Raw genomic sequence first — 12,584 nt, forward strand, 5'->3', positions numbered from 1 at the left:
TCTGTAGTAAGCTGCTCAACGGATCTGGGCCAGCCCCGCTCGTGGTGCCGACAGGGAATGGGTGTTCTGTTGGCCACAAGGGGGAGGAGTGGCGGGGGGCGTCGCAACACAGAGTCCATGTCCAATTAATTCACAAATAAAAGTGGGGCATCCCCAATGCCCGGACATTACCCGCGCTGACAAATTGGCAGCACAATCATATGCCGCACAACACAATTTAATGAAGTCATTAAAGAACTATTAGGCACGACTGGCGATCTGTCATGGCGAATTGCCACATGCAATAACTCGAGGGAGGGGGGGTGCAAATGAATGAAATATTGTTCTGATTTTTCTTTTATTGCACCCCCCCTCCCCCCTGTGTGTGTCAGCTTGACTAAATGCATCTTTCAAAATACATTATGAGAATATCAAATGCTTCAGCAGAAACTTGAATAGTTCTGTATTTACGTGCTCTTTGTGTAAATATGGTTTACATGAGCCGGTGTGTGACGTGCGCACGACACAGCGGACGCACTCACTCGTGGTCCGACTGGATTTCGGCCGCAGACAGACAGACAGACAGACGTTCGGGTTTCGGCGCGGCGGCGTGTGTTTGTGGCTGCGTGACAGAGAGAGGTGGGCAGACGGGGATAATTTGTGTGAGGAAAATTAAAGCGGTGGCAGCTCGTCCATCACACAGATTAAATTCAATGGAAAGATAAAAATGTCAATGCCCCCCCCCTCCTTTGCTCCTGCAGCTCGCAGAACAGAGCCACCTCCAGCAGAGATGAAACCCCCCCTCTCCCTCACCTTAGCCTCGCTCATTCCTCCTACTTCCCCCTCCTCTCTCAATTCTAGATTTTCATTCTCACTCATGGAGTTCAATACTCCCCCCTACCCCCACCCCCCTCCCGCTGCCTTCATGTTTCGCTGCCCTCCCACCTCCTCCGCCGATGTTATCCTCGCTCCGCGCCGTTCTCCATCATTCACCGCTTCATCTTATTTTACTTTTATTACTTTTTCCATTCTGGAGGAACACCTTCCTCAAGAAAAATGTGGGCGATATTATGAATTTAACAAAAAAAAAAAAAAAAGGGGGTGTGAGACACTGAGAGACAGAGGCTGCTCTGAACTCAAACACCAAATCGGATGTGAAACAGCACCAAAGAATAACCTTAGACGTGACACAAACGCAGCCTTTTATCTACAAACTGTAACTTCTACTAATCATTTTTCTCCTCTATCTGCTTGAGAACAGCAGAACTTTTCCTATAATTTAAATCTGAGGCCTTCAATTAAAATTCAGCAAGGCCTGCAAACTGGATTTAAAGATCATTTATTTTTTTGTGCCCTCAGATTAGATTACAGTGTCATCAATTGCTCAATTAATTTGTGTTTAACTTTGGAGTGACGTTTTACATCATAGATTTTAATAATCGGCCCTGTCTCTGAACAAGGCAGATGGGTTTTAAACTCTCTAGGAGAAGAATTAACATGTAAGAGGTTATATGGTCTGAATAAATACTTCTAGTTTCTCTGCTGTCTTTCCAAACCTAGCTTTTACTTTATCGTTTCTAAAAATATCATACAGGACACCTTTTCTAGAAATGTTTTCATTCACACCAAACCAGAGAAATCGGCCCAAAATGCTGTAGAGTGACTATGCCAGGCCTGTATGTGGCGCTGTAACGCTGCAGAAACAGAAAACAAGGTGTGGAGGAGCATGCACCTAAAGCTTACACAAACTAAACACAAAAAGAAGAAAATGGAAGATGGCGAATAAAAGAATGAGACCAGACTGATGATGAAGTGGAACTTTTCATTTATATCACATTAAACTATAAAACAGCCGCAGTACAGGACGGTGCTGACTGAGATCATGTCCAAATATGTGACATAATGGACCAGTTCAGGCTCAGCATCCAGTGACGGATGACTGGAGCGAAGGGTTTTCCTCAATAAAGTGATTAAAACCCTGGCTGTAGATTATTTGGTGTAATAATATGGGATTTTTTCCCCCTCTGCTCTATTTAAGACAATGTTGCTCTTTGTCATTCTTGTCTGCTCATTGAAATAATACAGTACACAAAGGCTTCGCTCAAGTTGAGCAACTGGATTCTGCAACACAAACCAAGCACGCAATCTGTCATTACTGGATTACGTTACGTTACGTTACGTTACGTTACGTTACGTTACGTTACGTTACGTTACGTTACGTTACGTCTGTCATGCTTGGGATCGTAGGTTAGGCAAAAAGTTGGACCAAGACATCAGTTTTAAATAGTTGTGTTTTGGTGGTACACACAAAAACACGAGTGGCGTTACAAGAGTTTTGACTCTGAAACTTGGTTTTAAATAAAAAAAACATTTTGGAGATCCTGCTGCCATGTGGATGCAAGGCTGAAACAATTTAAAAGAAAAATATCCTTTGCATGTTTACAAAACACTATTTCTTTGCAGACGGGGCCTAAATAATTTGAATTCTTTAACGTACCTGAGACATAAAAAGTAAAAAGCCAAGATGAAAGCTTTTATCTAATGAACCCATAAAGATACTGCAGCCCTCCAGATGTAACTTGGCAAAGTTAAAAAAAATGTGCATAAATGAGCCAAAGCTTCCTGAACCATATAAATATGAGTAACTCCTATAAAAACTTTTGTAATACTTTAACCTTTGTTCAGGCCATAATTAGCATGGGTAATAATAAAAAGGGCTTATAGTCATTTCCAAACACTCTCTCCCAACTCTCCCCCTCCCTCTGATGCCGTCTTGCTTGGCATTGCCACCTGGCAGCAGGCCTGGCACTGTCGTCTGGAGCTGTCTGCCAGCAGACACAAGGTCACCAAGACGCCCTTCGGCGCTACCAGGGGGGTCTACCTTCTGTATATGTGTGTGTGTGAGTCTGTGTGACACAAAGTGCTGTTCTAAGTGGAGCCGACAGAGTGTGTTTCTGTAAATGCCTTCTTGTTCATATCACTTTGTGTTGTCACCTTGCATGTGCATAATTTTGGGCGTGAATGAGCGAGTAATTATGCACAAGCGAGGCGTTTTGACGGGCGTGTGCCGTCCAGTGTCAGTGTCAGAGGCAAACAGAGTCCCCGCTGGGCCCAGATGGCCGGCCGCTCCCCCGGCACCGGCTCACTTTGGCCACTCTCGCTGGCTCAAGTCACTTCTGTGACCACAGGGCAAGCAATGTGCACAATCTGCACAAAATATACCACAAAAAAAAAAGAAAAACAAAAGAAGCTCAAGAAAATAGAGTATAAATCTACATTAAAACCTTCAGCCAGGAGCTCATTCACAAAACCAGTGTTCTCCCATGCAGTACCATAGATTAATCACTAGATGTCACTCCAACTCCACCCTAGCTGCCTCTGCTGCATGCTGTGTGCCTCAGCATGCAGCTGTGTGTAAAGGAGGGCTGCTGTGATCCTTCTACCCATGATTAATGGCCCCATTCAAAGGTAAGGAGCTCAGAGGATAACTTCTTTTACTGTAAGCCACAGTGCTGTGGCATGGGGAGTGCTCCGTGTGCTTGCTGTAGCAGAAAGATGAGGTAAATAGCGCTGGGAAGACACAAGGCACAAGAAGAATGCTACAGAGGCCCGGATGCATGTGTTTGAACAGGTGTGTGGATGTAACGAGGACAGAGGCTCTGCACTTTCTGTCTGTATTTGTCTGCCATTGATTTTTCCATTCACTTGGCATTTATCAGTATTTACTACAACAAATGCGTCCCGCGTACACACACCCCGGTAGTGTGTAGAATGGTGGAAACAGCGAGTCATGTGGTCAGGTGGAGGTAAATCCCCTGCTGGCCTCCGAGCTCTTTGCAGTCACACCTCCACCAATTACTTTATCAAGTCTGACTGCTCGTGTGTATGTGTGTTCACACAGTCCACCCCCCCCCAACACCCCCCAGGGTGCGATGATGGGAGCAGACGCCTGCTCTTTCACTCTCTGCAGGTGAGAACATATTCATCACAGGAGCCTGCCAAGCCTGGCGACACCCCGACTGTTGCCGCCGGTCTACAGCACGGCAGCCTTTTCCCTCAATTATACAGAGAGATGGTCCTCCAGCAAAAACCAAAGAACTAAACGAAGCTCGTCAACCAAAGGTTTGATCAAAACAGCTACGACTTTCAGTTGTAAACACAAGATGATCTTAGTCTAAAACTCTGGCATGAAAGGCAGCAGGGCTTGAAAAATCTATAAAACCAGCTCTCAAGAATCATAAACTGCGAGGATGTTGCCTAAATTTGATAAACACCAAACATCACAACATTAAAAAACATTAAAAAACATAAGCGTGCAGTGAGAGCACAGGTTATTAAACCGAACTGGAAGATAACTGCCCACAGCTATGGATTGAGGCTAAATTAAGCATGAACATTTCCACCTGAATCACTGCCAAAGCTGAGCTGAGCGGGTAACAAACACTGATTGCTTATGCGATGTTAGCTGTGGAACGAATGTCAACAAATGTGGAGACTTAAGATTTTCTGGAATAACAACACGCTAACCCCCTTCAGGATTAAAGAGCCATGATGAGATCTTGTCCTCGGCTCTGGCGGCAAGTGGATTTTTATACTTACACTCTTTAGACATCCCGACTTCCAGGCACTTCTGTAACCGACAGTACTGGCAGCGATTGCGGGTGACTTTGTTGATGATGCAGTTCTTCTCTCGGTGACAAGTGTACACCATGTTCTTCTGGATGCTTCTCCGAAAGAAGCCCTGCATGATGACAAGGAAGAAGAAAACAGTGTTATAGGTTTGCTACTGTAGAAATAAGCAAAGATTGTATACGTAGTTGTTCTGTTTTTATCATCTACGTATGTTTCTGCTTTGCTGCAAACACTTTCGTAGCATCTTTCCTCTGCTCCAGGGTCACTTTTATCGCTTGAAAAGCTTAAAATATCACTTTTAAAAAGAGGTCAAGCAGAATAGATATATGCCACAAAGCTGCAGTTAAAAGGCACTGAGCTATCAAGCTGTTAAGTCCTTAAGGGGCTTAATTTGTAACGTACTGTTTGTTCCATTTACCTCAGAGGCGAGGGTTGGCATCACACCAGAACTCACCTGAGTATCAGTACAAATCCGAACACTTGTGTAGTGTTTGCTCATTGAACAGACTGGACTGTAACAAAACACTACATTGTGTTTTAAGATCAGATTCAGTGTGAAATGATTGGATCCAAGAAGCTGTTAAAATCCTGTCCAGCTTTGAGAAAACAACAACAAATCAGCTGAAAAGCCTTACATTCCAACTTCTATTATCCTTGATACCATGCGACCAATAAAATCACCCCTAATCTCTGCGGTCCCATAACCTAAACATCCCATGTGTGTCAAAAAAGATAAAAAGAGGTTAATGCAAATCAGGCACAACTGGGCGAGTGCTCAGCGAGCAGCGATGTGGACAAATGTAATACAGGTCAGTGTCAGGATTGATGTTAAGGCAGTGGATGATGTGTTGGTGGGCAGGGCGGTGGATGGGAACCATTAGATAAGGAGGGGAGGGAGCCCCATCCAGCGCCGGTGGATTAGCTCTGCTAGCCGACAGATGGCTGGTGGACATAAGCCCGCAATTTGTCCTTCCCGGATCACCAGCCGCCTCTCATATCTCCCATCCACTACCGCAGAGTGGAAGTGAATCAGACTTCAGATGAAGTACAAAAAGGAAGTGTGGACTGCTTGTTATGTTTCTCATCTGTGTGAGCTAGGCAATACCATCATATGGTGGTAATGTCAACAGTGGAAAGCTTTGTTTTAAGGGTTAAAAGCTCCATTATGTCTCATCCTTGACTGGAACCTTATTTATACCAAACAGTCCCAACAACAATGCTTATATAGAGTGCAAAGGTTTTAAATAAAATATGGGTTTTCCTGAATCATTTCAAGCACAGAAAAACAAGCTGTCTGTTTTTTATCTCTGAAGACAACCTGACAAGCTTGACCTGAGCAAACAGAGAAGACAACCAGGCTTGTAGTTTTAATTTTATTTGTGGCTGCTGATGCGAAAGGATTAGTCTGTGCTCTTTGTGTGCGCACATATCATCTCCGCTTTGATCCGACAGCGCCCTGACCCTGACCTGGATGTCACCGGGGGATTGACCCGCTCCCTCCTGACTACATGAGGCGCAGGTGCCCCCTCGTAGCATCTCCTGATTGGGCGCCGCCGCCAGCTCGTGGGCCGGTCGGTTCTCCCGCCCCTTCCCCACCCTCCTCTTTCTTCTTCTTCTTCTTTTTGGAGTCATTGCTTCCTGCAGCCCTTAAGCCTCTTTTTGTATCAGCGCTTAATCCAACCGGCGACAAGAGCCCTCAGCGGGCCTGTCAGCCACCCTGCGGAGATCGCAGGAGATGAGAGCGGCGAGAAGCGCGGGGCTGGAGGGGTGGAGGGACGGCTGTAACAACACATTTGCGGTTACATTTGTCATGTGCTCCTCATCTTAGTGCTGACTACCTGTGAGTTATGAGCCTGGTGCAATTATGAGAGTTGTGTGTGTGTGTGTGAGGATATGCGTGATATCCTGTTATTAAGTGGGGAGGAGTGCGGGGCCGTCGCGAAGCACAGGAATCCTGTCTTACATGACTTTCACGCTGTTTTCAGATTAAGAGTGTATTCCCAGCCTCCTATTGAGACCACGTATGAGTAAATATTTCTGTGCCTATCATATCATATCGGTGTCAGTGTGGCTTAACAGCAAACCACACCTTAGTAAACAAAAAACAGATGTTTTGTTAAAAAAAAAAACATCCAAGTGACATATCAAACAGGGGGCATTCGGGCATGAAGCATCAACAGGAATTTTTGGAAATGTTTTTTTTTTTAAACTTTCTTGCACTGCAGTGGATACCAGGAACCTCCGCACTGCCATGCCTTCAAGATAAAAACATAAACATGAGTGGGCGGGCATGCATATTTAACGCTTAAGTGTTAATATCTCCAGGCAAAAAGAAGTGTCTTCCTCATAAGTATGTGCAGGCGGCAGAACTTCAACAACAAGCGAATGAGCTGTCTCCAAGTAGCAGAGCTCCACATGCACCCTGTGCTTCCTCAGTTCACTGCAGCCCCCAGGAAATGCCTTTGTAGTTTGGCATGCTGCAGCAAATTCGACGCTGCTCACCCCCAACTTACCCCAGTCTCAGATGAGACACTATATACATTCACATGCCTGTAGTCGTGAATTATTGAGCATGCTATACCGAGTCATCGCCTCTGAAGTCAGAGATACGGTAAAGGCATCCTGAATTTTTTAAATTAGCACTGCAGATATTGAGTGGGAAGGAAGTTGGCTCACAGGTAGAGGACAAGCTGAAGTGGAAGGTTTTTTTTCCTCTTTTCTTTTTTTAGTCGATTTAAAATAGCTCCTATATTCTCAGCATATGCAAAAATGTATTGTTTTTAACTCAAACGCTGCTCAAGATTTGCATTGATGTGATTAACCAAATTGTCACACAGCTAGAAAAACAAATTGTCACGAGAAATCGTTTGAAATAATTACCACATTCAACGCATTACCCCCTGCTTGATCGGTGTAAACTAGACAATGCATGCAACAAAAGCAATGCCACCTCAATGCTAAGGCAAACTGAGGAGCTGCAAACACAAAGACTACAATTATGACACAGTTTGCACTCGCTTGATAGTTGCTCATTGTGCCAACTATTAGCTTTATGAATAAATTCCAGCAAATAACCACATAAACATCCAAAATGAATAATTTAAAAGTAGCAGGGTACTCAAAGCTACAGAAGCAAGGTTGCCGAATAAAGTTTAAGCAAACACAATAAACCTGCAGAGTTTTCAGTCACCAAAACACCTGTTTATTAGTTTGAAAACATTCAGCACTAATATCTAGGCACTAATTACAGTATTGGTGCAGTAAAAGAATACCCTGGCAAATCCAATTATTCAACCTTCCTCAGATATTCAGGGTTCATTTGTCCATGTCACGTTATGAATAACACACCGTACACACATATACTGATGACACCTTACTGTATTTTCTATCTCATTTATCTGTACGTGTTACAGCTCCAAACATCAGTGCTAAAAATGAAACATATTTATTGGTTAGTGGGGTGGAGCAACAGAGGTTGATCAATTTCCTTGCCGATTTGTGCATTGCATTTTGGGAAGTATGTGGAGTTTCATGAATCACTCGAACAATTCCTGTTAAAAGGTGCAAAAAGTCATTCTTTTTCCTGTGACCTTCCCGCCCAAGCAATTTTGTCTTACGTTTCCACTTCACACCCTCCGAATCAGCCGGTCTCTGGGAGTCAGTAAGTTCAGCCCTGGACCCTGTTCCCCATTCACCTCTCCACTTTCACCCCCACACACCCTCAGCCCCCCAAATCTCAATTTTCTCCCTCACCTCCATCATGTCACTTCTTGCAGTCTTTCTCATCTTTTGAATCATTTGATCTGCATTCCTACTTTCCCTCTGGGGTTGCTAACTTACAGACATCTAGACATGCAGGCTGACATTACTGCAGTTTGTCCTATTGCCGAAGTCAGGAAGTTTTGATCATTAAAACACAGTAACAAACTTTAGTACCACTTCCAGACATAATGCCACTGGGTGATGCCGTATTTCCAATCTGATGACTTTTGTCCATATTTTTACAGTTTTTTGATATAACCCTGGAGATTGTTGATCAGGAGTGACGTTACATAATTATTTGCCTAACAAGCAATAATATTTAGGCACTTAAAACATCAAAAGAATGCTGTAGTCTTATTTGAAGCAGTTTTCTTAGTAAAGACATCACAAGTTCAGAGTTTAATTCACTGCCAGTCAAAGTGGTGGGGGTTGTTTCTCCCCCCCAAAAAATGGGAACGTTGATTAGAGGCAAAGTACCCGGATGTGATGCTCCACTCTCATGTTAAGCATCCACATCTTATATTGCCAAGACTTAAATTTCATCCCATCAGATTTACTGTTTACCTACAGTAACAATCCAACGTTTAAAATTTTGACTAGCTGACAATTTGCGACAAACTAAAACCTGCATACTGGCAGGTTTTGGTATGCTATAAAAAGAGACCATATGCCATTGTCAAAACTATAGAAGTGCTGGTACTGCACATCTGTGAGTACCGGCCAACTTCGAGCACTGATAATAACAAACAGAAGATTGGTTCTTGAAATAGTACCATCACAAGGATATTAGGCTTGAATCTGCTGGTAACATTTCATTAGATACAACAGATCCCTCCTCCTCATCCTACTCTGAGCTTACATAACTCTGGCTCCTTTGCCTTGGAAGCAGCGAGATAAAGAAGCCTGTGTTCACACTAACAAGAGAACATGTATGCACGCACGGGGACTATCAACTGATAACAGAACAGATGGGGGTTAGGAGGCCTCTTCAGCACCTGTGCAACAGGGCTGTATTGATAATAGACAGTCAATGTGGACGTGTCAGCAAAGTTGATATGAGGAGCAACAACATCCAAGCAAAAAAAAAAAAAAAAAATCTGCACAGGTGACAAAATTGTATATACTGTCTGTGATAACAGGCATGTCCATCATATGAGGGTCCTATTTTTATAATGAATGAGTGTTGAAATAGGTCACTGCAAGGTGCCCATTTCATATTCACTCATTTTCCACAAAAACAATTGTAATTTATTTTCTAAATCAAATTCCAGCATTAAATTAAAAAAAAACAAAACTTACAGGAATGGAAAAAAAAAAAAAAACAACTGACTTCTATTGACATCGCTCACCTCTATGAATATATATATATTTCCCTTCCAGTGCAAATCACAGGAAGGTTAGAAGACTGATGAAAATGTTGCTTGCTTGGCAGATTCAGAGGAAGGCTGGGAGTCTTACCTTGCAGCCTTCACAGGCGCTGACACCATAGTGGTACCCTGAGGACTTGTCCTGGCACACAAAGCAGGGCTTGTAGACGCGGGGTGGCGGGGGAGGCGAGGGCGGGCTTGGCACTATCTCCTCTGAACTGGTACTCTGGGTTTCTATTGCTGCAGAAAGGAAAGAGCAACAAGAGCGGGTTAGCAAACACTATCAGATGGAGCCCTGACAGACGCTCAGCATTAATCAATACCAGTGGGATAAACACAATCTCACGAGTACACACGTCCACAAAAACATTAGGCAACCCAGGGCAGACAGATACGCCTAACTACATCCAATACAAATCAGCACTTCAAGCCATGTGCCATAAAAACAGCTTAAAAACAAGGACAACTTTCTTATCAGGTATTTTCAAATCAGCCACAGGAAAGATTCTCTAATACGTCTTGTATCAACACAAACACAAGGCACTAAAGCACCACCAAAAGCAGCATTGTAAGTTATACCTCTGATGACGCATGTGTGTGTGTGTGTGTGCTACAGCAAGCAGGCTGCGTTGGGGTTCAAAGACCCGGTTTCTCCTTTGATACAGGACCTGGAGTTGTGCCTCGGTGTTAAAAATTCCACATTTCTTTTGAGTACACGTGCTTCGATTGACTACAGGATCAATCGTACGCAGCACCAGACCAGAGCAAGTGAGGTGAGCCTTTGTGTTGCATTCATCCCAAACCTTGTTTATCATTTAAACATTCAGCAACACGTCGGCACACAGAAGGTTAAATACATTCCATCTTGATCCAGCCGAGGTTACATTGACAAAGCAAACAACATATGGGTAGGGATTATGGGGACGTAACCTGTCTTCGTGTATTACGTGTTGGACTTTAACCTCAATATCATCTCTGTTACAAAACACAGCTCTTAAATCAGTTAGAAAACACAGATCGGCAGGACAAAAACATCACCTCTTTGACCAAATAAGTCCATAATCGCCAATGGAGAATTTCAATGCTGAGCTTGGATCAATCTGTAAAATAAGGGACCATACAAACATTTCAGGGTGGTATCAAAAATACCTTTAATTATTTTCTATTCACCTTCACAATCAGAATTACTATCAAAATAATCATTGCATTTACATCTAAGGCTTACAATCTTTTGGAGTCAACCAGATTTAAGATGGCTTCCACAGCCGACTGACCTTAATAATGATAAAAGAAAACAAAATGGCAATAACCATCGACTGTCAGTGAGGTATTCTTTGGTGTGGTAGTAGCTGAGACTGATACCCAATACATATTCTGAGCACGAACATACTGTACAAGATCTTTGTTTTAAAATCTTGCCATCAACTATTTAAAGTGAACTCTGTCTGTTTGTTAGCAAAATATCTTAGAAACCATTGGACAGATTTTTAATGACACTTCTAGGAAATAATGATTGAATCAATTTCTACAACTGACAAACTTTTGTGCATAATGGCATTTTCAAGGTTTGACCAAAATGGTCGGCTACAACTCCACCATTTCGCATCCTAAGATGATCTCAGTTTAAAACTCTGACACAAAAGGCCTTCGGTGATGTGCTTTCTTTTTAGGAATGTTAGGCCTTTAATTTTCTGTTGCTTTTGAATTCATGTCTAACTAGGATGAGGACCTTCGCCCTTTGTACATGTGGTGAGGAGTTGGTATCAAATAAAGTAAAATGTTGTTTGGTACATTTAATGGAAAAATCTAAATCTTAGAAATTCAAGTCTGCTGCTAGAAAGACAAAAAAACCTTATATAAACAAAGATAAATCAATGCTTTTATGCCACTTTATTCATTTCCAAGCCGTGTACTAATTTACATCCAACATTTAAGACCTTGAGGTTTTCTCAGGGAAAGTTTATTGCGAGGTTAAACAGTCCTTTTATGACAGAATACGGGCTCGTTAAATCTTCAGCAGCACTTGGTCTGCAAACCTAACAAAAATAAACAACAATGAGGCGTTTCCCTCTTACGCACACGCATAAATGAGCTTTACTGGAAGTTTTTGTGTTGTGTGCAAAGTCTCTGCTTGCGAATAATTCACGTTTAGATTACTTACAGAAAAATCAAAAACACAAGCTGACGATGACATTAATTCAAAGGTATCTGGAACAAAACAAAACAAAACAGTTATCTCTGAACACCAAATCAGGCCAATCAGCTGGTTTCCAATGTGGGTTTCTTGTGTCTGATAAAGTTCATCTCAAGTATCATAAAGCTCATGTAACAGACACTTAGTTTAGCCGTTTTCTATAAAGGTGCATACAGACATGTAACTAAGTACTTCCGAACATTTTGTGCCATTTTCTGAAGCTTGGAGAAAACAGAGAGAGGATGTTTTTAGACAGACAGTAAAAAAAATATGAGTTGCTTTCACACAAATGAGGATTCATTCATAGCAAATGTGAGAAAACGTGCACACTGTGGACACGGGAGGGAAGATTTGCTGCTTAACGCCATTATGTCGGTGTCATTATGAGCCATTGTTGCCCATGCTACTGGGCAATGCAGTCACTACACTCATGTCAAGCAAATTAAGCTTAAACAGGGCAGGCCTTACATAACATGGCATATTTTCTCATTAGCAAAAATCCATTCAGTTCTCCTCACTCTCCTGTCTCTGTTGATGTGGACTGATTACAGAGCTGTGTGATTAGGATGACCGCAGAGCTCTTCATGTTAACAGTTTATTGAAAGAAAAAAGTAGAAAAAAAGAACAACAGATGTGCCATCAAACCACAG

General features: G+C 42.7%; 1 protein-coding gene across 3 annotated transcripts in view; it reads right to left on the reverse strand.

Annotated features, from left to right (window-relative positions):
- Positions 1-12,584, reverse strand: part of raraa (retinoic acid receptor, alpha a) — a 153,580-nt gene that overhangs the window by 4,641 nt on the left and 136,355 nt on the right. For all 3 annotated transcript variants that reach the window (XM_017418524.3, XM_017418523.3, XM_017418522.3), the window contains 2 exons: positions 9,832-9,980; positions 4,579-4,720 (listed from right to left, as the gene is read on the reverse strand). In XM_017418524.3, coding sequence (XP_017274013.1) covers positions 4,579-4,720; positions 9,832-9,980 — 291 coding nt within the window. The remainder of the gene's footprint in view (positions 1-4,578; positions 4,721-9,831; positions 9,981-12,584) is intronic.

Source organism: Kryptolebias marmoratus, linkage group LG17 (genome assembly GCF_001649575.2).
Source record: "Kryptolebias marmoratus isolate JLee-2015 linkage group LG17, ASM164957v2, whole genome shotgun sequence".
NCBI classification, from domain to species: domain Eukaryota; kingdom Metazoa; phylum Chordata; class Actinopteri; order Cyprinodontiformes; family Rivulidae; genus Kryptolebias; species Kryptolebias marmoratus.